This window comes from Aulonocara stuartgranti, assembly GCF_965226115.1.
Source record: "Aulonocara stuartgranti genome assembly, chromosome: 7".
Classification (NCBI taxonomy): Eukaryota; Metazoa; Chordata; class Actinopteri; order Cichliformes; family Cichlidae; genus Aulonocara; species Aulonocara stuartgranti.
In genome coordinates, this window is record NC_138945.1 from 25586729 (window position 1) to 25612803 (window position 26075).

The 26075-nt window shown below is 41.5% G+C and overlaps 2 protein-coding genes across 3 annotated transcripts; both read left to right on the forward strand.

The window, feature by feature from the left end:
- The first annotated feature begins 8594 nt into the window (after positions 1–8594).
- On the forward strand, positions 8595–11084 carry nfkbil1 (nuclear factor of kappa light polypeptide gene enhancer in B-cells inhibitor-like 1). Its single transcript, XM_082542845.1, has 4 exons — positions 8595–8946; positions 9042–9154; positions 9840–9951; positions 10031–11084. The coding sequence occupies exons 1-4, from the start codon at positions 8673–8675 to the stop codon at positions 10618–10620; spliced, it is 1089 nt and encodes a 362-aa protein (XP_082398971.1). The 5' UTR covers positions 8595–8672; the 3' UTR covers positions 10621–11084.
- Positions 11085–12772: 1688 nt separating this feature from the next.
- atp6v0a2a (ATPase H+ transporting V0 subunit a2a) lies at positions 12773–25766 on the forward strand. 2 transcript variants are annotated; one of them, XM_082540765.1, is made up of 21 exons: positions 12773–13176; positions 13288–13494; positions 13786–13864; positions 14060–14157; positions 16276–16413; positions 16766–16863; positions 16984–17110; positions 17245–17327; positions 17412–17505; positions 17576–17788; positions 18251–18401; positions 18515–18654; positions 18740–18897; positions 18990–19080; positions 19165–19283; positions 20922–21132; positions 21228–21347; positions 21431–21553; positions 21810–21927; positions 22067–22238; positions 24719–25766. In XM_082540765.1, the coding sequence occupies exons 2-21, from the start codon at positions 13384–13386 to the stop codon at positions 24819–24821; spliced, it is 2547 nt and encodes an 848-aa protein (XP_082396891.1). In that variant the 5' UTR covers positions 12773–13176; positions 13288–13383; the 3' UTR covers positions 24822–25766. The 2 variants fall into 2 exon arrangements, with proteins under 2 accessions (XP_082396891.1, XP_082396890.1); XM_082540764.1 differs by having other exon boundaries at positions 12773–13494.
- The last annotated feature ends 309 nt before the right edge of the window (positions 25767–26075 follow it).

Here is a 26075-nt window from a genome sequence, read left to right on the forward strand (position 1 = left end):
AAGAATTTCTTTGCCCTTAAGTCCTGAAAGCAGTCTGAATTTAGTTTAGTTTCACTTCAGACTATATCATCAGACAAATCATCAGACATGTAATGACCTAAATATTTAATTGGAGTACACACTTTAAGAGAGAATTCAGGAATGGCTCAATTCTGGTCCTCCTTACTTTTGTCAATAAAAATATTCCTCTTCTTGCCATTATAATGAATATCAAACTCTAGACCACATTCATAGCATGCCCTCAATAATTGTTGAAGGCCAGCACTATACGGTATTACCAACTACACAACCTGTTACACAGTCATCTAACAGCTTTCACAAATCACCCATATAAACATTAAACAAGAGAGTAGGCAGAATACTCCCCTGTCTAAGCCCGTTCCTCACATAAAAGGGGGCAGACACACAGTAACCCCATTTTATGTGCATGGACTGATGGGCATACCAGAAGGACAGAATTCTTACCAAAGATTTAGGAACCCCTCTGTTGTATAACTTATAAAATTGCTTTCCATGACTTTATTACGCACACCCCGCTTTGCAGTTATTATTTGTAAAAATGTTTGGAATCATGTATGATTTTCGTTCCACTTCTCACGTGTGCACCACTTTGTGTTGGTCTTTCACGTGGAATTCCAATAAAATTGATTCACGTTTGTGGCTGTAATGTGACAAAATGTGGAAAAGTTCAAGGAGGCCGAATACTTTTGCAAGCCACTGTATGTGTAGCTATTATCAGGCAAAAATACTTTCCTAGAGAGAATCAAGCCAGTATCCAAGCAGCACTGCAGTAAATGATTTGCAAATTAAGATCTATCATCAGACATCTGCATTCAATGGATACACAAGTGGAGTCAATGTCCTGAATGAAAGACATTCAGGACATAGGACAGTCTATTAGGACACCTAACCTCATTCTGGGGACACTCATAGGGCACATATACATTAAGAATAGTAAACTTTCTATCTCGGCCAATAATCTCAATTCCTATAGCCCAATCAAATTTCACCAGCTGATCATACATCTTGTATGGCATAGAGATACCCCCACGAACCACCCTGGAGCTCAGATCAGCGGTAGATTCACCAACGCCATGAAAGTCTTTGTGCAAACAATTCGTTTTTTCCAGATCTTGCTTAGATAGAAACGTTTCCTGGGCACACAATCTATTACAGGACGCTAAGAGTTTATCCATTAAAAGAGACAATATTAATACTCATTTATCTCACCGTGTCATGTGCACCCCACTGAAAGCTGCCGCCCTGTGCTGCTTCAGAATCAGTGTTTGACTCAGTGCGCTGCCGCTGCACCCCAATCCTCCCTGTGGCAGTGACTCCGCTGCCTCTGCTCTTCTTAGGCCTACGAGCCTCAAAATAGCGGCGGACATAAATACATATCCTTTACGTCATCACATTCAGCAGTAACATGAAATGATGCTAATCATTTGTGGGTTGTGTCAATTTTCCGACATGTCACGGACTTACCTAGCTTCTCAGTCAGATAGGAGCGCAGAGTTTCAGCGTCGAGATCGGGGGAAAGCCATATTGCAAACACACAGTTTGGTTTTAACCACAACGATCTTGTCATAACTGGGGTCATGCAGTGACAATCATGTTGTTGCACGTTTTTTTAACGGATATTACGGTACGAAATATTAGCAATTCATACATTTAGAATTCTTTCACTACACATTGAAAATAAAAATAAAAATTACAAATTCTGTAAGAGTTGACAATATATTTCTGAAGCATTGTCTTCTCACTATCCTGTACATTTCTATTCAACCTGACCTTATCCCCAACTAAAAGAAAATTGCAGTACTGCATTTCTGATATTGTGTATTTTTAAAATGTTATTACAGGAAACTGTTAGAGGCGACACAAATATTTCACTGGATTCTTACTCTAGATCACCCTCACTCTTCCTCTTCCGGCTCACAGCTCTCTGAACTGTAAGGTTTCACAGAAAATTATACATAGAGAGATAGACAGATACTGTACTGATCCTGTCACATAATGAAGTTATTATACACTTTTACAGAGAGAACCATAGAAAGGTTTCTCTAAGTGTTCTTCGTGGTTGAATCAGTTAGAGGGAGAAGGAGCTCTGCTGCTTCACAAAGGTGGATTGGAGCAGGTGTGACGGGTTGTCCATGATGGAGAGCAGTTTGTTCAGTGACCTCTGACCCTCACTCACTCAGACGCCTCCAAATTCTCACCAGTGCTTCTTCTAACCTTGCAGATTAATTTGTTCTTCTTTTTGGCATCCCTGGCACTGATGCTGCTCCTGCTTACTTTAGAGCTTGTGCACAGCATCACTGCTGGTCCTCCAGTCTAATCTGTCATTCAGGTGAACTCTGATTTCCACCCACAGTACCTTACTTCAGTTGGGATCAGTGGATGGAGGGAATCAGTACTGCATCAGTACAAATTGTTCGACCCTATAAACCTGAAATCTGTGTGGAACAGCTGATCTGTACGGTGTGCAGAAGAAGACAAAACATTATTTACCGTCCCAGTTACTATGTTACTGCTCCTTGTGGATGAGTGTGTGCATCACTTAGTTTTAATAGCACACTGCAACACTCAGGCATCAGTCTAACACAGTAACACTTTTACTTGTTACAACTTCAGCAGAAAGAAGTTGCTCATCGTATGCACTGCTGAGAAAAAGAAGCTCATTTTATTCATTTCTGCTGTTTTATGAAAACAGTGTTATTGAGGAACAATAAGTGGGGTTCGCTCTAAACACTCCACGTAAAGACTCAGTCAAGCGTTTTATGACAGAGCCAAAGTTTTAGCACTGCGCAACAGCTTTGAGCCACCCATGCAAAGTGCTGATTACACACTCGTTCTGATATCATCTCCCCACTTCTAAAAATACACTCTCCTAGCAGCAGCTATCACAACCACATTAGGCATGAACACAGGATTTTGTGTGCATCTTTAAATATTCTTCCCCTGAAAGTGGAAGTTAAAGACTGTTAAAAACTGTTAAAAACTGTCAGTCACAAAACAGACGCTGTTCCTCTTTATCAACTTAAGTAGCGTTTTTAATGTTGAAAGAAGGCTTGCAGCTGCTGACGTTAGTAGATCTGGTCCTAAATGTCCCTCCTCCTTTAAAATGCCAGCCTTTGTTATGATTATATTTTTTAAAGGCTGCTTTTGTTTATAAGACCTCCATACAACTATACTGTCAACACGTTTTGGCAGGTTTTGTAGTCCATGTTCTGCATATTTTAGTTTCAACATGGAAAGCATCCGGCTTCATGTTGTTAAGGAGAGACTAGAGTATGGCTGTTCCAATTCTTAGCACACGGCTCTTCTCTTTTCCTAAGTCCTTAGCAATTCTCCTACTCACTTTTCCTTTTCTTTACAATGGCATTTTCATTGAGGTTAAGGAAATGAGGTTAGGAATAAGAGGTAGGCAGTACTTTTGGTACTTGGTCAAGACAACCAAGCATCAAAATGGGGACTAAAGATGATTTCAGTACTTTGAATGAGGCATAGTTCTTGGTGTCAGATAGGCTGGTCTGAGTATTTCAGAAACTGCTGATGTACTGGGAATTTCCCCACACAGCTATTTCTAGGGTTTACTGAAAATGGTCCAAAAAAAAAGAGAAATTATCCAGTAAACGGCAATTCTCTGATTGAAAATACTTGGGTGAGGTCAGACATCAGAGGAGAGCTACAATGCGGATAGGAAGTCAACAGTAACTCAAATAACTGTACATTATAACCAAGGTATGCAGAAGAGCATCTCTAAACACACAGCATCTCAAACTATGAACAAGACCACACCGGGTGTCACTCCTGTCACCTAAGAACAGGAAAGTGAGGTTACAGTTTGCAGTGTGTCACCAAAAGTGGACAACAAAAGGTTAGAAAGATGTTGCCTGGCCTCATGAACCTCAATTTGTGCTACAATATTCGAATGATAAGCAAAATTTTGCATAAATAAAATTAAAGCATGGATCCATCGTGTCTTGCACCCATCTTGGGATGTCTGCTTCCAGCTGGGTAACATTCCATGTTACAAAGTTCTAATAATCTCAAATTAGCTTCTTGAACATGACGATGATTTTACTCTACTCAAATGGCCTCCACAGTCACCGGATCTCAATCCAAATGAGAACCTTTGGAATGATATTGAACTGGAGATTCCCATCATGGATCTGCAGCGGACAAATTTGCAGGAACTGTGCGATCCTGTCATGTCAGTGTTGACCAAAATCTATCAGGGTATGTTTCCATCACCTTGTTGAATCTGTGCCATGAAGAATTAAATCAGTTTTGTTACTAAAAAGGGCTCCAAGCTGTTATTAGCAAGGTGTATCTTATATAGTGTCCGCGTGTACAATTTATAATTATTATAAACATTTTTTTTTCACAATAGTTCAAATATTCACTTCACGGTTTTTTCTTTCTTCCTTACCATCATTGACCTTAGAGGCGACCTCTAAATGCAGAGAAAACACAACCCTGTGAAAATATCCAACCCCGGTCCATCAGCACACTGGGTCAGCTCTTTATCAAGTAAATGCAAATTGCTTCCTTAATGGAAAAGTAAGAAGATTTTCAACCGATTCATTGTCATATAAATGGGTGACAAACAGCTATTGTGTTGCTTTAAAAATCAGACAGTCTGTGTGCTACAAACACGTGTCCAAGTGTCATAAATCAGAACCCAATAATTCAGGTCAAGCAGAAAATAGTCAAAGGAAGTGTGCACACATTTCTCCTTGAGCCTAACAATAGCATCTTAGCAGCCCAGCCACTAAACCGGACCTTGAGCCTGGTCTTGCCATAGTGTGGTAGGATGAGATGCTGACCCCTGGAGAGTCTTGGAAGACCCTCAGCTTCCTGCCACCCGGTATTCCAGATCTCCTCCCTGTACTGTCCCGAGAGATTAACAGACCCCATGGACAGGATAGGAGTCAGCAGGCCTAGCAGGAAGAGTAAAGGGAGGGTAGGCAAGGTAGGAGTTCCTGCACTGGGATATCCTGTCATTCAGAAGCATCTCTCTGCATTCAGTGCCCTGTGCAAGACCTGAAAGCTCCACCTGAGGCCTGCCTGCTTTACACACTCTCCTGCAGTTTATTTTTAAGGAAGCAGACACATAATGTGAAAAGTTACTTTCTCTGATAGCATGTGTGACAATAAAGCAGTACTACATTGAAGGCAACATAGTTTACAATAGAGTAAGCTGCAGATGTGAGACTTGAAGTGGCAAATCTGACGTGTCCCTCTTCTCTGTCTCTCCTGAGATGGCATTTCAAAAGCATTCACACAAGACAGCTATCGCTAGTGGAGACACGTCTTTTCCGAAAGAGCGGAAGTGCCCAAGCTTTGGGAGACTCCGGATCTTGGGTTATGTGAGTCTCAGAGGAGATCATCCTCTTCAACGAGCACAAAGTGTCCCTTCATTCTCTCCTCTATCCTCTCCATTGTGCATCCTTCCCTCTCTCGGGCCTAAATGGAGGCACTGTCGCCCACAGTGCAGCACTGAGCCAGTTCAGAGGCTCAGCTGCACTGACTTGAGCATTACAAGCGCTACAGGTAACGGTTGATGAGCATCAAATCGAAAAAGAACTTACATCAGAGCAACATCCAGAGAGGCTATGTGCTGCAGCTTTAATTTGTTTCATTAATGAGGTGAAGATCACAAACCTTTAATACTCCCAAAAAATTCATTTGTAGAGCGAAAACAAAATCAGAGTTTCCAGCTGTCGCATGTTGTTGTAGCCACACACTGGAGCGACTCTTTCCCAACAATCCACTACCACACACAGTATGTTTGTGCTTCTGTGTGTTCTGACTCATTTTACATGTTGTGTGGACATAAATCTGTTTATACAAACAGGTTTTTGTTTACGCAGTCACACTGACGCGACCCTGCTTCCTTTTGGAGACAAAAAAAGCCAGTCGATTATTGTAAATCATTCGATTTTAGGTTGAAGACTTGGTTTAAGGTTAAGCTAAGGCTTAAAATAAGTTAAGGGCTGATTCTGGGGTGCAGACATGTCTTAAGGCTAAAATAAATACTCTACTTTGAGTAATATTGAGTGAACATTGTGATTTTTGTGTGTTTTTAACAGAAGATTCCACACAGCACTTTTACATTGAACCACCTTCTTTCATATCCAGTTGTTGAGCTTAAATTTAAGGTGAGCACAGTGAAACTTTCTCCTTTCAGATGAATTGCTGGGTTAAATTCTGCACATGCATCATTTTGCCCGGCAAGGCTTAAACATCTGAGGTCAAAGGTCAAAGCTCCAGCGACACTTATAGTATAAAGAACAGTTTTGTTACTTCTTTATACTCTTTATACTACAAGTGTTACTGGAGCTTCAACCTCTTCAGACCTTGTTTGTCTCCATGCAGTTTGGATATGGTAAATGGTAAATGGTAAATGGCCTGTATTTATATAGCGCTTTACTAGTCCCTAAGGACCCCAAAGTGCTTTACATATCCAGTCATCCACCCATTCACGCACACATTCACACACTGGTGATGGCAAGCTACACTGTAGCCACAGCCACCCTGGGGCGCACTGACAGAGGCGATAGTAGGTGAAGTTTGCCAGAAGTCTCTGTTCTGTCTTTAAAAAGGCACTTCTGACTTAACTATGCAGCAACTTAGTAATACGTTTCAAAGTGTGATGACCCCTTAGGCACTGGGTGTCTCTGGGTTGTTGTTCTGCAGGGGCTCACTGAGGAGCCCACACCAGATTTTGGCTCGGACCAGCTTGGCTACAACGTGATTTCTCGGATATCCTTTGCTCTCTGCACACTCCCACACTTCCATGCGTGCTTTACTCTAATGACCTACTGACAAACATGTTCTCTTTATTTAATTATGTTTTGTAAATAAATGATCATTTCCTGTGTTACAAGTTTCCCTCATTTCATCACACTCTATGGGTCAAGCTGTGATTCTGTGATAAGCGATTGATATGAGCATAAAGGGCCTCTGCATCTAGTCTGTGGACAAGCATCAAATTGCATCAACCCCTGATGTTCTTAGTGTTTAATTGATCTGCTGCTACTTCTGTTTTAATTTAAATTGTTAGTGTGATGGCGGCTTCATTAGCAAAAAGTCAATTTTGATTTGTGTCTTCATAAATTTGGCTGAGATAACCTGAATCAGAGACGTTATGAGAGAGGAAAATGAAGATATGGCCCTGAGTTTAAATCTGCTGCAGAAAGTATAATTTGGGGGGTGGGGGGTATAACATCAAAATAACTACAAAAATAAGTGCCCACAGGCATTTCCCATTGTCTGCCAGTTGCAGATGCTTTCTTTTGGAAAGATTGCAACTAAGATTTGATAAAAACAACTTAAGATGTTACACTGAATGAAATAAGGGTGATAAAGACGATTGTTCCACATATATTTGGGGTTTTTTTTGCATTGGTTCTTCAGTTCGCTGCCTGTGAGGTCATTTTATGCAAGAGCGGATATGAAGTTGGCCTGTGAGGCTGCTATTAGTGACTTATAATTCTTTCATTTTTGGAAAAGGAAGGAATGTTAGTGCTATAGGTTGACAGTTTTGTTTCTTATGAACTTCATTTCATGAGTTGTGCAAACTTACAACTGTACATTTTGAGGAAGATTTCTTCTGCTTAGCTCAATTCACTTTGAAATCTGTGTACTTAAGGCAAACTAGAAAAGATTATTGACGTCAGCCAAACTGTGAGTGATTTCTTTTTACAGTGTAGTCTCTCAGTAAAATGACTTCCCTGTGATCCTGTCTGCAGCTGACAAACTGAAGTGGTGCTTCTGAATAAAGAATCTTCATTCATGCTTCAGGCCCTGCTCTACAGCGAGATACAGTCGGGCAGCTTTCAGGCAGCTGGAACAGTTGTTTCTCTGCTCAAGGTTTAGTCATAGTTATGGACATAAAATCAAACTTCAAAACAACGTGCAAAGTCATGTGGCAAAGCTTTTATCAGGGCACAGTGGAGTTTGAGCGCTGTACCTCCGGACAGATGCCATGATGAAAGCAGGCTGAGGCACAGAAACCCAAAGAGAAGGGGGATGAATACTGAGTGGCGCCTTAGTTCATCTTGATATAACCTGCAACGTGGTTCCTGAAAGTGACTCCTGAGATTTGTTTTTCGCATTTTTAAAAGGCAGTAATTGGGGTGACCTCCTTATGTGTCACGTGAGACTGTCTGGTTCCTATTCAACACAAGTGCAAAGAGGATTGTGGCAGACAGACTAGCAGATAATGGAAAAGGAGAGAAATGTATGAAGGCCAATGCATGACAATGCTCATTATTTGCCTTGTGAAGAAGCTGGAAACATTGCACTGAAATACAATACAATATATCTGTCTTCACATGATGAGGGGCAGACCTGTAACCTGCTTAGTTTATTTATTTTTATCTGCATGTTACACTACGTTACCTTAATCCCAGACAAACATATTCTCGATCCGACCTTCTTAGCAGCAATGCAAGTTATAATAAATATAATTTAAAAATAATCCCATTAAATGGCAGGCATTCACTTTCATAGTTAATGCTGCCATCTTGTGGTAACACAGGACATTATCTGTCCCCGGAACCTGTGTCTGTGCTCTTGCTAACTACGGACCTATTAAAAAGACGGACCGAATCCTGTTAGCGAAAGCTAAGCATTAGCTTCGCCTTTGTTTGTGTGTAGTAATGGTGTCCCGCAAACAGACGCGGGTGTGGAAGTACGTGAACGACGGCAGTTTGATGAAACTGAAATCATACCTACGGAAACACACGGATCTGGACGTGAACTTTTCCCAGGGTAAGAGGCAGAGGAGCCCGCTGCACCTGGCCTGCTGTCAGGGGGACGATGCTGTTCTGCGGCTTCTGCTGAAACACGGAGCCGATGTTCTCCAGAGGGACCGCAAAGGGGACACGGCACTACACGTCGCGGCCAATAGAGCTCTTAAACACGGAAAAACGGGTGAGGAGGACCTGGAGAATTAACATTAATAATTAAATAAATAGCTTTATCCGCTGCTAATTGTTAACTTTGTGTTTTTTGGGGGGCTCTTTCAGCGTTTGATGACCTGGTGGTGCCTCTGAGAAAGCGCTGCCCTGAAGCCCTAAACGTCCAAAACAGAGCCGGAGTCACACCGCAAGACCTGCTGAACTGGATGAAACATCCAGAGGTAAAAGTGAGCTGAAACTATGACTGAAACTTGTCTATCACTGCGTCTTTGAATCTATTAACTGAAACCGGAATAACCAAATCCCATCAAACTAAACATGGGACACAGAGGTGGGACAGCAAAGATATGAAGCATGTAACATGCAAGGAGGACAGGTGGTGAAAGTGGATGAGTTTAAATATCTGTGTTTAAACATCCAAAGCCTGACAGAGTGGAGGATGTGAAGGCTTTTACTGAGAGTAACCAGTGTCGACATGAAACATCATAGGGACAGCTCAGGTTGAGCTATTTGGAGACAAAGTTAGAGAAGCATGGCTGAGATGTTTTGGACATGTTCAGAGGAGAGATGGTGGATACACTGGACTAAAGATGTTGAGTATGGAGCTGCCATGCAGGAGGAAAAGAAGATCACAGAGGAGGTGTTGTCATGGAATTTGTTTGAGTCATGGGATTATAAATAGCTCAAAGCTACATGGTTCATAACATTACCCTAAGATTAGATTTGAGGAAATGCAGGGTGAGTGTGTGAGGGTTTCTGGCTCAGCACAGCCAGACCTCATTACTGATGAATTGGTGATGAGTTGGAATAAACTGAGCTCAGCTTTGCTGTGTTGGATTACCCATGTCACATTGATTTCCTGCGTCTTCAGTAATATTTACACTTTTCCCCTGACATTTATCGCAGGCTGAAGAAAACATGAGCCATCCACGTGAAGCAGACCCTGAGAAGGAATTCCTGGAGAAGCTGTTTGACGAATGCGAGGATGAATTTTATGAAACCTTTGGAGTATATGATGGTAAATCCTAAACATCACAGATGAATCTGAGTTTAACTCTCTCTCTCTGCTTGATAACACTGCTGTATTTGTTTCACAGCTGATGACTTTCTTCCCGTTGATGATGACGAGGAAGACTTTGGGGACTGGGCTGATCGCATCCGGAAGGAATACTATGATAAAAAACACACCCAGGCCCAGAGACTCGCGGCCTCATCTTCTGGGTGGAAAAGAAGCAAGAGTAAACGAGAGATGGAGGAAGAAGAGCGAAGCCGCAAGGAGCTGCACAAAAGGCTGCAGAAGGAGCACGAAGAATATCTGGCTCGTGCAGCTCGCAAAGAGGAGGAGACTCAGCGTGGCAAGAAGCGGCAGTACGATGAGAGGTGCGCGGCGACCTTTCAGGGTGGCGCCTCGGCAGGCAGCACGAAGCTGAGCTTCGGTGACATCCCCTGGCCGGCTCCGAGAGGTACGGTCCAGGAGATGATCGAGGTCATGCTGCATGGTGTGGACCGAAAGGACGTACCGGCGTTTCGCAAAGCGCTTCGAAAGCAGCAAGCGCTGTGGCACCCCGATAAATTCGCGCAGCGATGTGAAGCTCGATTGGAGGAGAAGGACAAACAGAAGATCCTGGATACAGTCACCGCTCTGTCACAGGAGCTCAACAGACTGGCTCAGAGTTTGAAGACTTGAAAATCACACCATGAACGTTATATGTGCTCTTCTTGAAATCCTGTATGTGTGAAAAGAACCACTGTCACCTATTTGTGTAGTACTAACACTACCAAACAGAGGACGCAAGCACCAGCTTTTATCTTGCAGGTGAATGAGCTCTGCTGAAAACAAGCAAAACTGCTGTGAGCTCATATCTGCATTTACAAACATTCAGAAGAGCCATTTATTCATATTGACTGATGCAACAATCCTATATGGAAAATGGAGCTCTAAAAAAATACAGTAATTGTAAATTGTATGTGTATCTAAAGACTAAGTTACCAGTTTTCAGTTTTCCATACAACATAACTCCAGGACTCAGGAGACACCTGTCCATAAGACTCTGAGGAGATCAAAAGATGCACAGTCATGACATGTTGGTTGGTTTGTTTTTCTGCCCATTTGATCAAAGAATAAACTTAATATATTGTTTTACTGTACAATAGAGTGCCTTAGTAGACACACATGGACACACTCGGCCACGTAATGTTTAGCACGTTTTCCTGGATCTTGTTTATTGTCTTTCTGCCTCCCCCACTGATGAGAACATGTCATATGGGTCATCAGAGCCAAGCAGCTTGTCTTTTCTTTTCCATAAATCTGACCTAGGGTCTGATTTCACAAATACTCTTCTGGAAGAATGGTCAAAAGTTCCTATAAACACACTCCTAAACCTTGTTGAAAGCCTTCCAAGAGAGCTGAAGCTGTTATAGCTGCAGAGGATGGACCGACACAATCTACTTTACAAAACACTCCACACCTTGTTACGACACCACCGCGTTCTCTGTTTTGTAAGCAGTGGCTCTGCTCAACCGGATGAACTGTGTTATGACAGCTTTTGTATTGTATTATATCTGTATTATAGTGGTTATTTGTGAACGTCCCTGGTTTGTCACTAACAGGAGACACAAATCCAACCTTAGCTGCTCCCAGTTACAAGCTTAGCGCCCGGATCCATCCGCTATGGTGATCTTTTGGGTTTAAGGGAGCAGCCAAAACCACCTTTCTTCTCACTATCTGACAGCTATCTGTCAAATTACTGGAAACGGCTTGTCTCGCCATCTATGAGGATTTCTGAGATTTTGAGTGCGATGCTGAAAGTTCTAATGGATGAATCTCTGACCTCTGGTTTATAAAGTGGTTGTATGAGAATGTGCAAAAACAAAGACATGTAAATGTAATATGTGAGTCCCTGCTTGCAAGATGATAACTCCATGATTTCTTACTTCTTATAAAACATCACACAGGTGACATTAGTGTTGAGTCACGTTGTGCGTGTCTCATCGATTATGTGCTGCAGCAGGTGATTGGCTGCATTCAAATCCTCTGGAAAAAGTTATCAAAACTAAAACTCTATTTTTAAAAACGTTCAAATCACCGCCCGAAAACAGCCCAAAGAAAGACTTTCACATACAAAGAAAAGCATATGGTCGGTCGGTTTTCAGCGGTGGAACCGAATAAGAAGATGCGCTGGTTGCCAGGTTTGTGAGCTAACCCCCCTTTTTAAAAAACAAACAAAAAAAAAAACAGTTGCCATTCAAGAGACAAAAGAATGAAGGGGTTTGTTTATATATATATATATATATATATATATATATATATATATATATATATAATCGTTAATTGTGATGGGGGTGTTCACAATCACCACAGATAAAATGACCGAGTAATATTCCTTCATATTTCACATTCATACAAATCAGACACAGAGCATGATTTCCCCACTGTTAGTTTACAGTCACTATACAGCAAATAATTAGCTTAATTAATTTGCTTATTCGTTTTAATACATCAGGACATTACATATATTCAAAACGATCAATAAATATTATATATAGTAATTATTTTTCTGTTTCCTTCTGCTACGTGTATGCTGTGTCACTCCTTCCTGGTTTAAGCAAAAGAGAAGAGGAGGAGACTTTTTTTTTAATTTAAAGCTTATTTTCATGATTATGTATTTTTGATATTAGGTTTTTTTTTTAATCATACCTGTGCCTGGTAAACTACTGCAGTGGGTATGTAGTGAGGTCACCCGGCTGCTACTGAGCTCCGAGGTAGCTTTTTTTTTAAAGATAAACTGAGAAAGACGGGTTATTTCAGAGGATGCGACCGTACCTGGCAACCCGGGGGACGCAATCTGTGTCAATTGCCGGGCGACGTAGCGCGAATAAAGGCCGTAGCCTATTTCTGACTGTGGCTTATTTTTAACCGGCGAGGCCGCCTTTAGCCCCGTTTGTCTGCGTGACGGGTTGATAATTTATCCTCTAGCTTGCCTGTTGCTCGTTTCCATTTGTGTTGTGTCGTTTTTCGGGTTTTTTCTTTGTCTTTCTGTGTTTTTGCGCTGTGATGATGACAGGTGTCAGAGGTAAAGATTCCTCAGGATGACGCCTTTCTCCGCGATCGCTCCGCGTAAAAGGTGCATCGGGGAGCTTTCTTCCTTTGTTTTGCTGCTCTTTATTCAGTAGATACCCGGCGACCCTCCCGCTGAAAAACAAACCGGCGCAGTATGAGGACAGTCCCACCCCCCCTCTTGTCGTAATTATTCGTAATTATTAATATGGATGCATTAATTAATCCCGGGGGCGAGGTAATTGGCTGAGGGGCTCATTTCGCTGATTTGTTGCGATGTCGTGTTTTCGCTTGTAGTGAACGGCTCGTCGTCCGCGTTCAGTAGGCTACCGTGGGGGGCAGGGGGGAGATTACGAGGCAGCGGAGGAGGATCTGTCTGTGTGGCAGATAAAGATGGTGTTCAGGAGTGAGGAGATGTGCTTGGCGCAATTGTTTCTGCAGTCCGGCTCTGAATATGACTGCATTAGTGAGCTCGGAGAGCTGGGGCTGGTCGAGTTCCGAGATGTAAGTAGACAAAACACTTCACTGCGTGAATGGAAGATGTGTGTCACCAGTTTAAAGAGTATTTGCATTTTGTCAACCGATTTAATTGATTATGCATGCATATTTAAGGGAGGGGAGCAAGACGGGGCATCTATCTAGATGATATACAGTGTCTATACCTGGCCAGCAAGAGGAGGATAGAGTTTTAATAATATAAAAAACCACATCACTTTGCTGAACCTCACCATGATGTTATTATGCATCATGCAGTAATCTGCATCCGTCTGACTTGTGATGCTCCTCTTGTTTCAGCTCAACCCGAGTGTCAGCTCATTCCAGCGGCGCTTCGTCAGCGAAATCAAGAGATGCGAGGAGATGGAGAGGATTCTGGGTAAGAACGGAGAGCACCTGGGATGCGTGCTCCAAACCCTGAGCACGCACCTGTACAGTTAATTTAGCAAGAAAGTCGTGGTTGACTGTGCTTTGTAAAAAGTTTGCCCTCAGAGATTTAGGCTTCACCGCTTCCTCTGATGGCTAAGTAGTAATTAATATGAAAAACAAACAATCAGCAAATCTGTGTGCACAGGCTACCTCCTGAGGGAGATCCAGAAGGCTAAAATAGCCATTCCACAGGAGGATGAGAGTCCACTTGCTCCACCCCCAAGACAGGTCCTGGAGATCATGGTGAGTATATGCCAATATATTGGGAAGTGGGGGTAATGCAGGATTTACATTCATTTTAATACCCTACTCAGTGATTTTCCAGAACTTGACCCTCTAGTGCATTTAGACATTTGTTTTTTTAATCAGAGGCTTTGATTGGGTTGTAACTTTCTGCCTCTAAACGCTACATTGTGATGTTTTGTTGTGAACAGTGGCTAACAGAGCTGCAGAAAACTTGAGGTGATGATGAAAATAGCTCAGGTGATGGTGAGGAGCCAGAATTCCTCTTGTTTTTTGATTGAAAACTATTATTAATTAATTACACTGGAATACCTGTTGTATATAAAGGAAACTGTATAGGTATGACAAGCACATATAGAGTCATGGACAAACAGTATTCCTGTATCTTCTTACTATAATATCTATTCTCTAACTCCTCGTAGATGCCCTAATCAACCTGGATGAGACTTGCTATATAAACTAGCTAGAGTAACGGGATTATCAAGCTCTAAATAGCATTTAGAACAAATTATAAATGATAAAACAAACAGTGATGTTACCTGTACGTTGTTGTTTGTAAATACATTTTTCTAAACAATTTTTAGTTTAGTGATTGCAATGTGTGACACTAAAAGTATCTGGAAGTAATTACTTTCTCTCATACGATGAAAACTGAGCTTGTAAAAAAAGAAAAATAATTAATACATGTACTTATTGTTCATTTTTTTCTATCTTACTGTATGCATTGATATGATGAAGATAAAATTAACACACATGCCTATGGGGTTTTTTTTGTATGTGATCCAGAGCTTCAGGCCTGGCATGAACTACTCATAGGATTATCACAAATGACCCCATTGGCCCATTTTAGCCTCATGAGAGGGTTAAAGAAATAAAACATTCATATCTCTGTTTAAAAGATCCTACTGTAGTAAAGCAATTTGTTTTTTCTCGTCGCTTATCAATTGCTGGATAAACGATTTGTTCATCTCATGATGTAGATATATTTCAGACATATTTAAGCTAGTCTATAAAGTTTGTCTGCACCACACGAGTTTGTCTCAGCGATCCCACCAATAGAAGTGAATAGAATTCACTTCTTGAACTTAACTGCAGCTGATGACAAACGTGTTTTCATTTATTTTCAGCCTGTAGCCCATTATGACGTCGTTTGTTGTTGGGTTTTGTGTTATACATAACTCAAGTGAAGGTTGCGTCTGCATACACGGCGGCGAAATGGTAGAAAATTGGTCCCAATATTCCAGTTTAGGCTCTCCATTTACCAAAACCAGTTAAAATTTTATTTCTTGTTTTTAATAGTCTCAGTGGTTTAAACTTTTGAAACCCTACAATCCTGCCAGAGCACAGAGGTGTACGAGCCAGCTCCTCTTAGAGCCAGGGTTTGAAAGCAGAGGCGATCGAGTCTTTTCAGTGTTGGCACAACCTGCCTTTTTGCAGTGAGCTGCCCAGTTTCTCAGTCATTTTAAAACGCTTTTGAAAACCTACTTTTCTCATTTTCCTTTCGGGTCCAGTCGAGCAGAGTACCCTTTCTTTTATTATGCAAATGCAGTCTTAGAAATAAACTTTGACTTGAATCTGCTGGTTCACCAACTTAACTGAACAGGTTTTTCAGCTGATGAACTGAGACCTAAAGGTTCACTCACCCAAAAAGCAAATATTCTCCACATAGATAAACTAGAAACTAGGTAGCATTGGCTTTGTGGTGCACAACGTGACAAAATTGATCACAATATTTTTTAAAAAGCAGCAATGTGCCATTTCACAAATCATGACCCGGTTACTTGGAAATCCACAAGGGTTGTGAGCAGTTTCATGTGAGAACTGCTTCTTTTGCTACTAAAATGCTGTCAAGGCTTGCAGCCTTTAATCGAATCCTCCTGCCTCAGCAGCAGACCGAGCCTGCTGTTGATTGTTGCAGTTGGGAGCGAATCACAGCTGACCCATATCTGATTGTCTAAAATGACAGACAGTCAAATATGGGTCACTCTTTCACAAGCACAAGCCTCTCATCGCTGCTTCCTGCACACTGGCGTGGTTGCCTGAATGAAATAAAATACTGTGAGTAGATTTATTCATTTATTTTTTATTGATTTTTGGCGTGTTCCTTGTCATGTTCAGGAGCAGCTTCAAAGGCTGGAGATGGAGCTGAGCGAGGTGGCGAAGAACAAAGAGAAGCTTCAGAGGAACCTCCTCGAGCTCACCGAATACACGCACATGCTGAAGATCACGCGGACCTTCATCCACAGCCGCTCCAGAGTGAGTGCGTTTCCGTCTCTTTGATCTTTTCTCGCATCAGTTTCTTGCTCCTTGCTCCTTCGGCGAGGCGCCTACCCTCGCCTCCCCGGCAGCATCTTGTTTTCTTGTCGCTGACATGTTTTATTTCCCTCAGTGACAGAGCTGGAACTAATGCTGACTTTAATTAATAACACGGTCACAGTGCAGCTGTTACCAGCGCCACCTGACTCACCCGGGCTGTGAGACAGTCAGCTGTGAGAGTAAACATTACAGTCCAGTGTGTGAACATTACATCAGCTTTGTGTGCTAGAAGTGTGCGAGGAGCACTCGATGGAAGCCGTCATAAATGAAACATGTTCCTTTTTATAATTAGCATGAGGCTCTTGGTAACCAGTATGAAGAGTTCCCCACCATGGAGACAGACTCGGTCACAGGATCCACTGGCATGCAGAGGCTCGGCGCCAAGCTCGGGTGAGCTCCGTATTATTTATGTATTCACAGCCACTCGACCAGATGTCGTAAAGTTCCTCCACGGACATTTTTAAAAAGAAAAACAAAAGCAAAACCTTACCTGATCTGTCCTGGGTGTAGGTTTGTTTCGGGTCTGATCCAGCGGGTGAAGGTGGAGGCCTTTGAGCGGATGTTGTGGAGAGTGTGTAAGGGTTACACCATCCTCAGCTATGCAGAAGTGGACGAAAACCTGGCCGATCTTGACACTGTAAGTCGTTTGAATGTCGTCTTAATGTTGTGAGGAAATCTAATAATTACACTGCAGGTAAGAATTAGCTGACGTGTTCTGTTAGCGTGAGCTCAGCACTTTAGTGTCAACGGGTCTGAACTGTGCTGTTTCAGGGTGAGATAAGCAAAAGTGTGGTGTTTCTCATCTCGTTCTGGGGAGACCAAATTGGACAGAAAGTGCAAAAAATCTGCGATTGGTAAGAATTAGCCAGCTTTACCCTTTAATAGTCACTATATTCTCCATCATTATCAGCCTGGACATCTGCCTTTGTTTCCCTCAGTTACCACTGCCACCTTTATCCACACCCTGAGAATGATGAGGAGCGAGCCGATGTGTTGGACAGCTTAAGGACGCGCATCCAAGACCTTAACAATGTAGGACTGAAGCCCTTTTTAATCATCGCAAGTTCAGAGCTGGCTTGTAGTTAACTGCTGTTTCCTGCAGGTGCTTCATCGCACTGAAGACTACTTGAGGCAGGTTCTGCAGAAGGCCTCAGAATCTGTCTATACCTGGGTGGTGCAGGTGAAAAAGATGAAAGCCATCTATCACATCCTCAACCTCTGCAGCTTCGATGTCACCAACAAGTGTCTGATTGCCGAGGTGTGGTGTCCCGTCAGTGACCTCGCAAACCTGAGGGGGGCGCTAGAAGAAGGCTCAGTGAGTACAACGTTCTGAGTTTAAACGCTGAATATTTATTGCTATTATTCAAGCAAAATAATTTTAATGCTCCCCAAATTGTAAGATTTTACAATTTTATCCTTAGTCTGGCATTTAAATTAATAAGTTAGAATTGTTTGAATCACACTAATGTTTTCCCCGAGGACTCTGCGTACTGTACTGTAAAACAAAATGTTTCTTGTTTTTTTCTCTTGGCATTATTATCTGCAGCATTTGTTTTTCCAGGTTTTTGCTTCAGTAGGCACTTTTTTCTCTTCTTGTACCATTCCTCCTGCTTTATTCAGCTTATTTGGTTGCTTTAATATAAAATCTCTCACCTAGAAAAGAACAAATGTTCCTGTGATTACCTGACTATAATAATGAAGTTAAGGGCTAGAAAGGTTTAGAATATCACAGGTCTATAAAATGCCCCTGTTGATGTTGTACGTCTTTTATCATCAGAGAAAAGGTGACGCCACCGTACCGTCTTTTGTAAATCGCATCCCGAGCACTGACACTCCGCCCACCCTCTTAAGATCCAACAAGTTTACTGCTGGTTTTCAGAGCATTGTGGAGGCCTATGGGGTGGGGGACTATCGCGAGGTAAGCCCAGGTAAGAAGAAGTAGTCATACTGTGTTTTTGTGAATAGCAGCAAAAGCATCTCTTTGTTTTCTTTCGAAAGGAGCTCAGAATAAATAAGCTGATCATGTTTCCATCATCAACAGCTCCCTACACCATCATCACATTCCCGTTTCTGTTTGCTGTGATGTTTGGTGACCTCGGCCACGGGATGGTGATGAGCCTCTTCGCCTTGTGGATGGTGCTGATGGAAAAAAAGCAGAAGAAGAAACGCTCCAGTAATGAGGTGGGAATGACCTGTTATGATCATCTATAATGCAGAGCTGGAGTATCGTAAATCAGCTTAGGCTTATCATTTTCATTGCTCTCAGATATGGGCTACGTTTTTCAGCGGTCGCTACATCATCCTGATGATGGGGCTTTTTTCCATCTACACCGGCCTCATTTACAACGACTGTTTCTCCAAGTCTCTTAATATATTTGGCTCTGGCTGGAGCGTCAAGGCTATGTTCACTCATAGTCAGTGGACGTGAGTTATCAGTGCAAACGCACACTTAAACATATCAGTGCACGAAGTCCTTTTACTTGTTTCTAATTTATTTTCGTCTTTTTACTCTGTAGAAACAAAACGCTCCAAACAAATGCTTTGCTCACATTAGACCCTAATGTCAGTGGTGTTTTTAATGGACCGTACCCATTTGGCATCGATCCTGTGAGTAACTGCACTTAGGCATCATACTCAAAATACAACCTCCTTCTGTCATTTTCACTGAAATGCTTTTTAATACACCATCAGATATGGAACCTGGCAGTGAACCGTCTGTCCTTCCTCAACTCTTACAAGATGAAGATGTCAGTTGTCATCGGAGTCATTCACATGAGCTTCGGTGTGGTTCTGAGTGTCTTCAACCATTTGTAAGTGACTCAGAAAATTGTTTTTACTTCATATATCTCCCTCTTTGGCTCTCGCATCTTTCCCCTCTCCCTCCCTTATCTTGCCTGCTGCTGCTTCTATGTGTTTGTCTAGTCTCGTCTAACTCTAACCCTCAAAGAGTTTCTCAGTCTTGTTCTCTAAAACCTAAAGAATTATGGATTTGATCAACTGGTCCCGTAATGGAATTGACACCCTGCTGGGCTTGGGAGAGCCCGATTGTCCTGCGGAGACGTTTGCTGCCGGATACTCGATGGTCGGTTGCGTCGTGTGTCTGGTGACACTCCCGATGGAGGACAATAAACGACACCTACCAATTTGGAACCATGATTGCAGAGTTCGGGCTAATTGGAGCTGGCTTGGACCTGGCTTATCGAAGAACAAGAAGCGTCTACAGCTGTTCAAAATCCCATAAGGCTGGCCGACATGATAGACGATTGGGCTGTGAGTACTCAGACTGTTTTGAACGCAATATGGATAAGATCTTGGAGAAGAACAAGGGGAATTGAGAGAACTGGTGACCAGTGATGGACACTAGACCAACTGTAAAAATTGGATGCAGTTGTTCGCACGAAACCCAAACATTCACCATCTTCACTCATGCGGCCCCCCTGGTGCCAGCTGAAGTCCTGCCAAGGTTGAAGCTGACTGGAACAACAAATTCTTCCCATGATAACAGGATTGTTGTCAGAACTCTTTGTACCTCCTTCAAGGCCACCTGAGTCCACTGGAGACTGTTGACTGACGCTTAACCGGGCGTGGTGACACTTTCTCTCAGCTGAACACAGGATACACACACACACACAGACACACATGTACACGCACGAAACACATACACTGATACGCCCTCACTATCACCCTCCCTACCCCGAATCCAGCGCCTCCTCCCATGCTTACCTCCCATCCAATGTGGACACCGGATCAGCTGGAGGCGCAGTCGAAGATTGCAGCGGTCCCAGATCAGCTGTACACACTGGAACACTTTCCCATGTTGCTTGTCTGTGTTTATTGTGCTATGGTGTGTTGATATCTGTGCATTCCTGTATTATCCTTTTGTGTTACACATTTCAATGTTTTTTTTCCCCCTAGCCTGACCTGTCTCCCCAATGTGATGTTTGTGTATTGTATGTACGGTTGGCAAGGTCTGTCATCTCGGTTGTGGGCAACTGCAACTGAAAAATAAAGGCTATCTCATCATCATCATCATCATCATCTGCTACCAGGCTATGTTGACAAAGAAGTAATGAAGTTTGGTGATCACAGTTCTGCTGGAAGATGATGGCTAGGAATCATACCTGGAATTCTTTTCTTTCAGTGCCTCCTGGGATGTGAATCTACTCAGATTCACATCCCAGGAGGCACTGAAAGAAAAGAATTCCAGTGACGATCTTTGAGATTTAAAGTGGTGGCAACTCAGAAACCAAAGAATATTACTAAGCTGTAGAATACAATAAAAAGCTGCAGTATTGCCGTTTTGCATTACATCAGCACACGTGTGCAGGCAGTGACACACACATAGCATTCCTGCTATGGTCTTATTACTCACAAACTACTTTATTTTTTTGTTTACATTAAGTCATAACACTTTTTCTTTTATCCCTGTACACTTTTTCTCCCTTCAGGCACTTCCGACAGAAGTTCAACGTCTACCTGCTGTTTCTTCCTGAGCTGCTCTTCCTGCTGTGTCTCTTTGGCTATTTGGTTTTCATGATTTTATACAAGTGGTTGATGTTTGATGCACGTTACTCCAGCCAGGCGCCCAGCATCCTCATCCACTTCATCAACATGTTTGTCATGCAGGGGAAGGATATCGCTCGTCTATACCCAGGGCAGGTATGTGTCCTGGTAATAATAATCTGTCGATCGGCTTCTATTCGGGTGGATACTCATTATAGCATGAGTTTAAGCATGCCGCCTTGCTTCCACAGATTGGCCTGCAAATCTTCCTACTTGTCATAGCGATGCTGTCAGTTCCTGTGCTGCTGTTCGGAAAACCTCTCTACTTGTATTGGCTCTACCGTGGAGGCAAAGGGCTGCGCAGACGCAGAGTGAGTCTAGTCCAAAATACCGCAGTCTGTTATTTTGGATCTTTATTCAGTACCTAAAAATAGTATTTGTTACCACACCTCAGGGTTATGAGAGGGTGAGGCGCGTAAGCGAGGATGACGGCTCCACAGCACCATCCTATGATGATGATGATGATGAAGAGGAGGGACTTGATGAAGTGACCAACAGAGAAGCTCTTCCCAAAGAGGTCAGAGAAAAATGATCTCTTACATTAAGGAATCTGTCAGTTTAAGTGTGATTCAGTGTGTCTTCATTTTTCTATCCACCTTGCTAATTGTACTTGTGGTATTCAGCATTAGACAAGACAAAGTAGGGCAGCAGAACAGGGCCACCAGTGGAGCTAATTCAGTACCAGCATTACAGCATACGTTAATAAATCCTAACCTTTTTTAACAGTAGGAATTAGGCTTAATATTTTATACATAATCTGAACTGTTTTGCAGTTTGACTTTGCAGATGTGCTGCTGCACCAGGTCATTCACACCATAGAGTACTGCCTGGGCTGCATTTCCAACACTGCGTCCTACCTGCGTCTCTGGGCACTCAGCCTGGCTCATGCCCGTAAGTGCATTCAGGTCAAGCCGTCTTCCCACGAGCTGCCTGTGCCTCTTTCTTTCTGCTTACTATGCAATTCTCGACATTTGGTACGCCTTCATTTTTGTAAATCTCGTTTGTTGTGCGCTGTTTCTGTCGGCTTCAGAGCTGTCGGAGGTGCTGTGGGACATGGTAATGCGCCTGGGTTTCAGGATCACCACAAAAGTCGGTGTAGTGCTTTTGGTCCCTGTGTTCGGCCTCTTCGCCACGCTTACGGTGTCTATCCTGCTCGTCATGGAAGGCTTATCAGCGTTCCTCCACGCTCTCCGACTTCACTGGTGAGGCTGTGTGCTCCTCTTTATTGCACTGGCTAATCTGTATGTGAGTTTTCTTCATACAGACAGATAAACTATATAAACAAAAGTGGACCATACTTCTTAACCTTTGAATTTAGATGTTTTTTGTCGCACTGCCACAGGTGTATAAATTCATGTCCCATGATCATGCAGTCTGTTTTTGCAAACGTGTGAAAGAATGGGTCGTTCTACAGAGCTCGCTGAATTTCACGATCAACTGAAAGATGTGTTACTTCACAGTGGAACGGTGGAACCACCGACACTCTCTGACTCAGTAACTGCAGAGTTCCAAACTTCGTCTGATATTAACATCAGCACAAAAACTGTGCACTGGGAGCTTCATGGCATGCGCAACTGAGCAGCTCCTGTAGGTGTAATGTGTAGGTTGGCCCCTACTTATGTTGATGAACCTAGCATGAGCAACACCACAAACCAAAGCATTGATGGGATATTTATACATAATATAGCTACATTTCAGTGCCAGTCCCTAGAGCTGCAGTGTCAAACATAAGGCCCTGGGGCCAGAATTGGCCTGAAAGACTCCAACCTCACTCAAAGCGATGTTTTAAAAATTTTGACCCTTCACATTTTCCAAAACCTCTCAGTGAGCCTGACAAAGTCTTCCCCTATGTCCATTTATGCTACACCAAAGTAATGAAGTATAGATAAACAATTTAATTACCAATAAGCTACCAGAACTTTTTTTTATAACTTAACACATTTATTTCTAATTTATATCCCAAAGAGTTCTGCTGACAGATGTCTTTCATTTACTACATGAACATTTGTTATCATGTAGAAAAAACAGTGATAGACTGTAAAAATTGCACTTCTTTTTCATATATCAAGATATCTGAGCAATCCAATATGTAGTTAAACTTCCTCACACTGACAGAAAGGGGAGTTTCATTGGTCTGACCCACTTAAGATCAATGTGGTCTGCAATGTTAAATGAGATTGGCACTCCTGCCCTAAAGCCTAGGCGTTTAAAATACTCAAATATTAACACAATTAGCAAAAACAGTACAAGCTTAAAGTCATAAATCAACAGAAAAGGCTGTTTTCCCAAATGAGTTTAAATATCTCGTATAAGAGCGCAGAGGTAGTGGTACTGTTTGTTTGTGTTCTTGAGCTAAAAACTCATATAAGCCTGATTATGTAAGGAAGTAAAAAATTGTATTTATGTAGCACCTATCAAGACAAATATCACAAAGTGCTTCACAGCAAAAAATGATGAACAACAAAAACGTACAAAAATAAAAAGTTACCAGGCAAGTTTTAAAAGACGCATTTTTATCTGCATTTTTAAAGAAAGTACAGAGTCCACAGATTTCAGATTAGAGAAAGTTCCAGTCTGTGGGCCTCTGTGGCAAAAGCTCAGTAACTGTAGCTTCGTGATGAGTTTATGATCAACAATCTTTTGAAATAATGATTGTCTAACATTTTTAATCTCCTTTTCATTTGTGAATCATTATAAGAGGCTTGGTTGATGTAGCTTTTGGTTTTGAACAAGAGCTGAAACATTAACTTACACGTGAAGATGTCAGGAAACTTTTTCCGGCATGAAATAACCTCTAAGAAGTCTTAATGCAGGGACTTTTTTTAATTGTTGTTGTTGTTGTTTTTTGTTTTGTTTTGTTGAGTCATTGAGCCTTAAAGAAGAGGCAAACTTACAGTTTCCTTAATGTTGAGTGTAAGACTGAGTTTACTATGATGCTGTAGACTGTAACTGTCATCCTTTCATTTTTGGTCCCAAATACAAACTAAAAACACAATTTAAAATAAGTACAAGCCATAAACTAAACAGCAAAAAGCCAAAAATCAGCTGTGAATCGAGATAGTTCTGGAGTCAAAAGGCTCACAGGAGGAAAATCCAGTGAAAATAATAAGGAAGACAGGGCTGAGTGTACACAGAGGATTAATTTGGGATGGTAAACAAGAGAAATGAGACACAAATGAAAGCAATTACACACAGCTGAAGACAGTTAGGGCAGATAATCATGAAGCAGGAAGTTAAACTAGTGCAAGAGGTGAAAGAAAGCTTCAGACAGGAAATAAACAAAAGAAAACATTGGAGACAAGACTAGCCCTAAACGTAATAACATAGAGCATACAAACAAGACAGGGAGACAGTGGGAAGACTACAAATATAATAATATCAAACCAGTAATCAATGCTATGACTGCTAGAAACACATGTGAATGTATTCACCTGTTTACCCATGAAAACATGCAAATATTATTTTCTTCAGTTCTTTTATTTTCATGTAGCTAAACTGGAAGCTCACGTGTCTTCACTATTAAAGCAGCAGATAAGTTGAATGATATAATCATGCCTGTTATTTAGCTATAAAGTAAAAGCATCAGTTATGATAATACTGAGTTGAAAATCAAGTGTGCCTTCATCGTTAATTAGTCCACCTTTGTTAAAGTGATCTCTCTCACTTTTCTGTTTGATCTCAGGGTGGAGTTTCAGAACAAATTCTACCACGGGACCGGTGTCAAGTTTGTGCCCTTCGACTTCTCCCTGCTGCCCTCCGTTTTTGAGCAAGACGGCTTGCTTTGAAACCTCTGAATTACCGGATATGACTGGAAACAGACTTTACAGTTCGGAAGGTTACTGGAAGTTGGAACAATTCGCACTGTGATAAACAAACCTTCAAGACAATTGATTTAAAAGTCATTCTTGTAGCAGTGTTTTTCACCACGACAGTTTTTAAATGTTATCGGCTGTGCTGACTGCCTTACTACTGCACCCAGCAGACGTCTGAGTATACAGAGGCTCGCGGTCCTTGTTCTGCTATTTGGGTTTTGTAGGTGAAACATTGCTCAGCACTACTCATCGCACCAGTTGGGTTTGATTTAAATATTTCATTTACACTGTGCTGTGTAAACTGGTTTTTGCATTACTTACAACATGGTATTTAAACAGTTAATACAGTGCAACGTAAAGTTTCAGATGTTACAGCAGCGTCTAAAAACCATATCAAGCATCCTGATGTAGTGCCATAGAGATTTTTTTTTTGTTGTTGTTGTTTTTTTATGACGATATCTAATAATGGGTTTGTTTGTTTTTTAAATTTCTTCTCCTTGTGATGAAAGAAATACTTTTAGGCAGTAAATTTAAAGACAAATTAAACCATTGCAACCCTGTCACAACGCACTTTGCAGAAATGATTGTACAAATTGAAAGTTTTCACAGATAACTGCGATGATGCCAAATGAAAATAATCAACTTTGCTGTTTGCTTATTTACTTATTAATGCATTTATTTAAATGTAACCTCCCCTATAATCTATAGAAGAAGAAAAAACACTGAAATACTACAGAAAAAAAAGACAAAAAGTCTTAGGTCTTTCTTTCTTTGATGATACCGCTTATTGCATTTGTTAATGATAATTAATCATGGTATTTATTTAAATTATCGTCTGTACAATAATAGTTGAATATTTTACCATTTTGACGTGTTAAATAAAGGTTCCAAGAAATGCAAGCAAAAATAAAAATGTTTGTTGTGATTTCACTGGCTCTGTGATGCACACATTTTACTGGAATTTTTTAAAATGTCAGTTTAATTACACTAAAAACCTGCTTCAGGTCATTTTTAGTCAAAATCTGAAGTGATTAATAAGCTTATGAAAAATAAAGCTATAAATCAAAATAATTAATGTTTAATGAAATATTTTGCATATATGCAAATATGTGCATCTATTTGTGTATAATATGTCACTTTGGTGGTATATTATAGTAATACTAATAATACAAACAAAGGACTAGCTTTAAACATACACTCACCTTTTCAACAGACAATAATCTAACC

Excerpts from the sequence above, each read along its gene's own strand:
- nfkbil1 (XM_082542845.1), top strand. The coding sequence starts at position 8,673 with ATGGTGTCCCGCAAACAGACGCGGGTGTGGAAGTACGTGAACGACGGC. Across the intron at positions 8,947-9,041 it reads TCTTAAACACGGAAAAACGG|CGTTTGATGACCTGGTGGTG; the intron begins GTGAGGAGGACC and ends GGGCTCTTTCAG. Across the intron at positions 9,952-10,030 it reads AACCTTTGGAGTATATGATG|CTGATGACTTTCTTCCCGTT; the intron begins GTAAATCCTAAA and ends TTTGTTTCACAG.
- atp6v0a2a (XM_082540764.1), top strand. The coding sequence starts at position 13,384 with ATGGTGTTCAGGAGTGAGGAGATGTGCTTGGCGCAATTGTTTCTGCAG. Across the intron at positions 18,655-18,739 it reads AGAAACGCTCCAGTAATGAG|ATATGGGCTACGTTTTTCAG; the intron begins GTGGGAATGACC and ends CATTGCTCTCAG. Across the intron at positions 21,133-21,227 it reads CTCGTCTATACCCAGGGCAG|ATTGGCCTGCAAATCTTCCT; the intron begins GTATGTGTCCTG and ends TTGCTTCCACAG.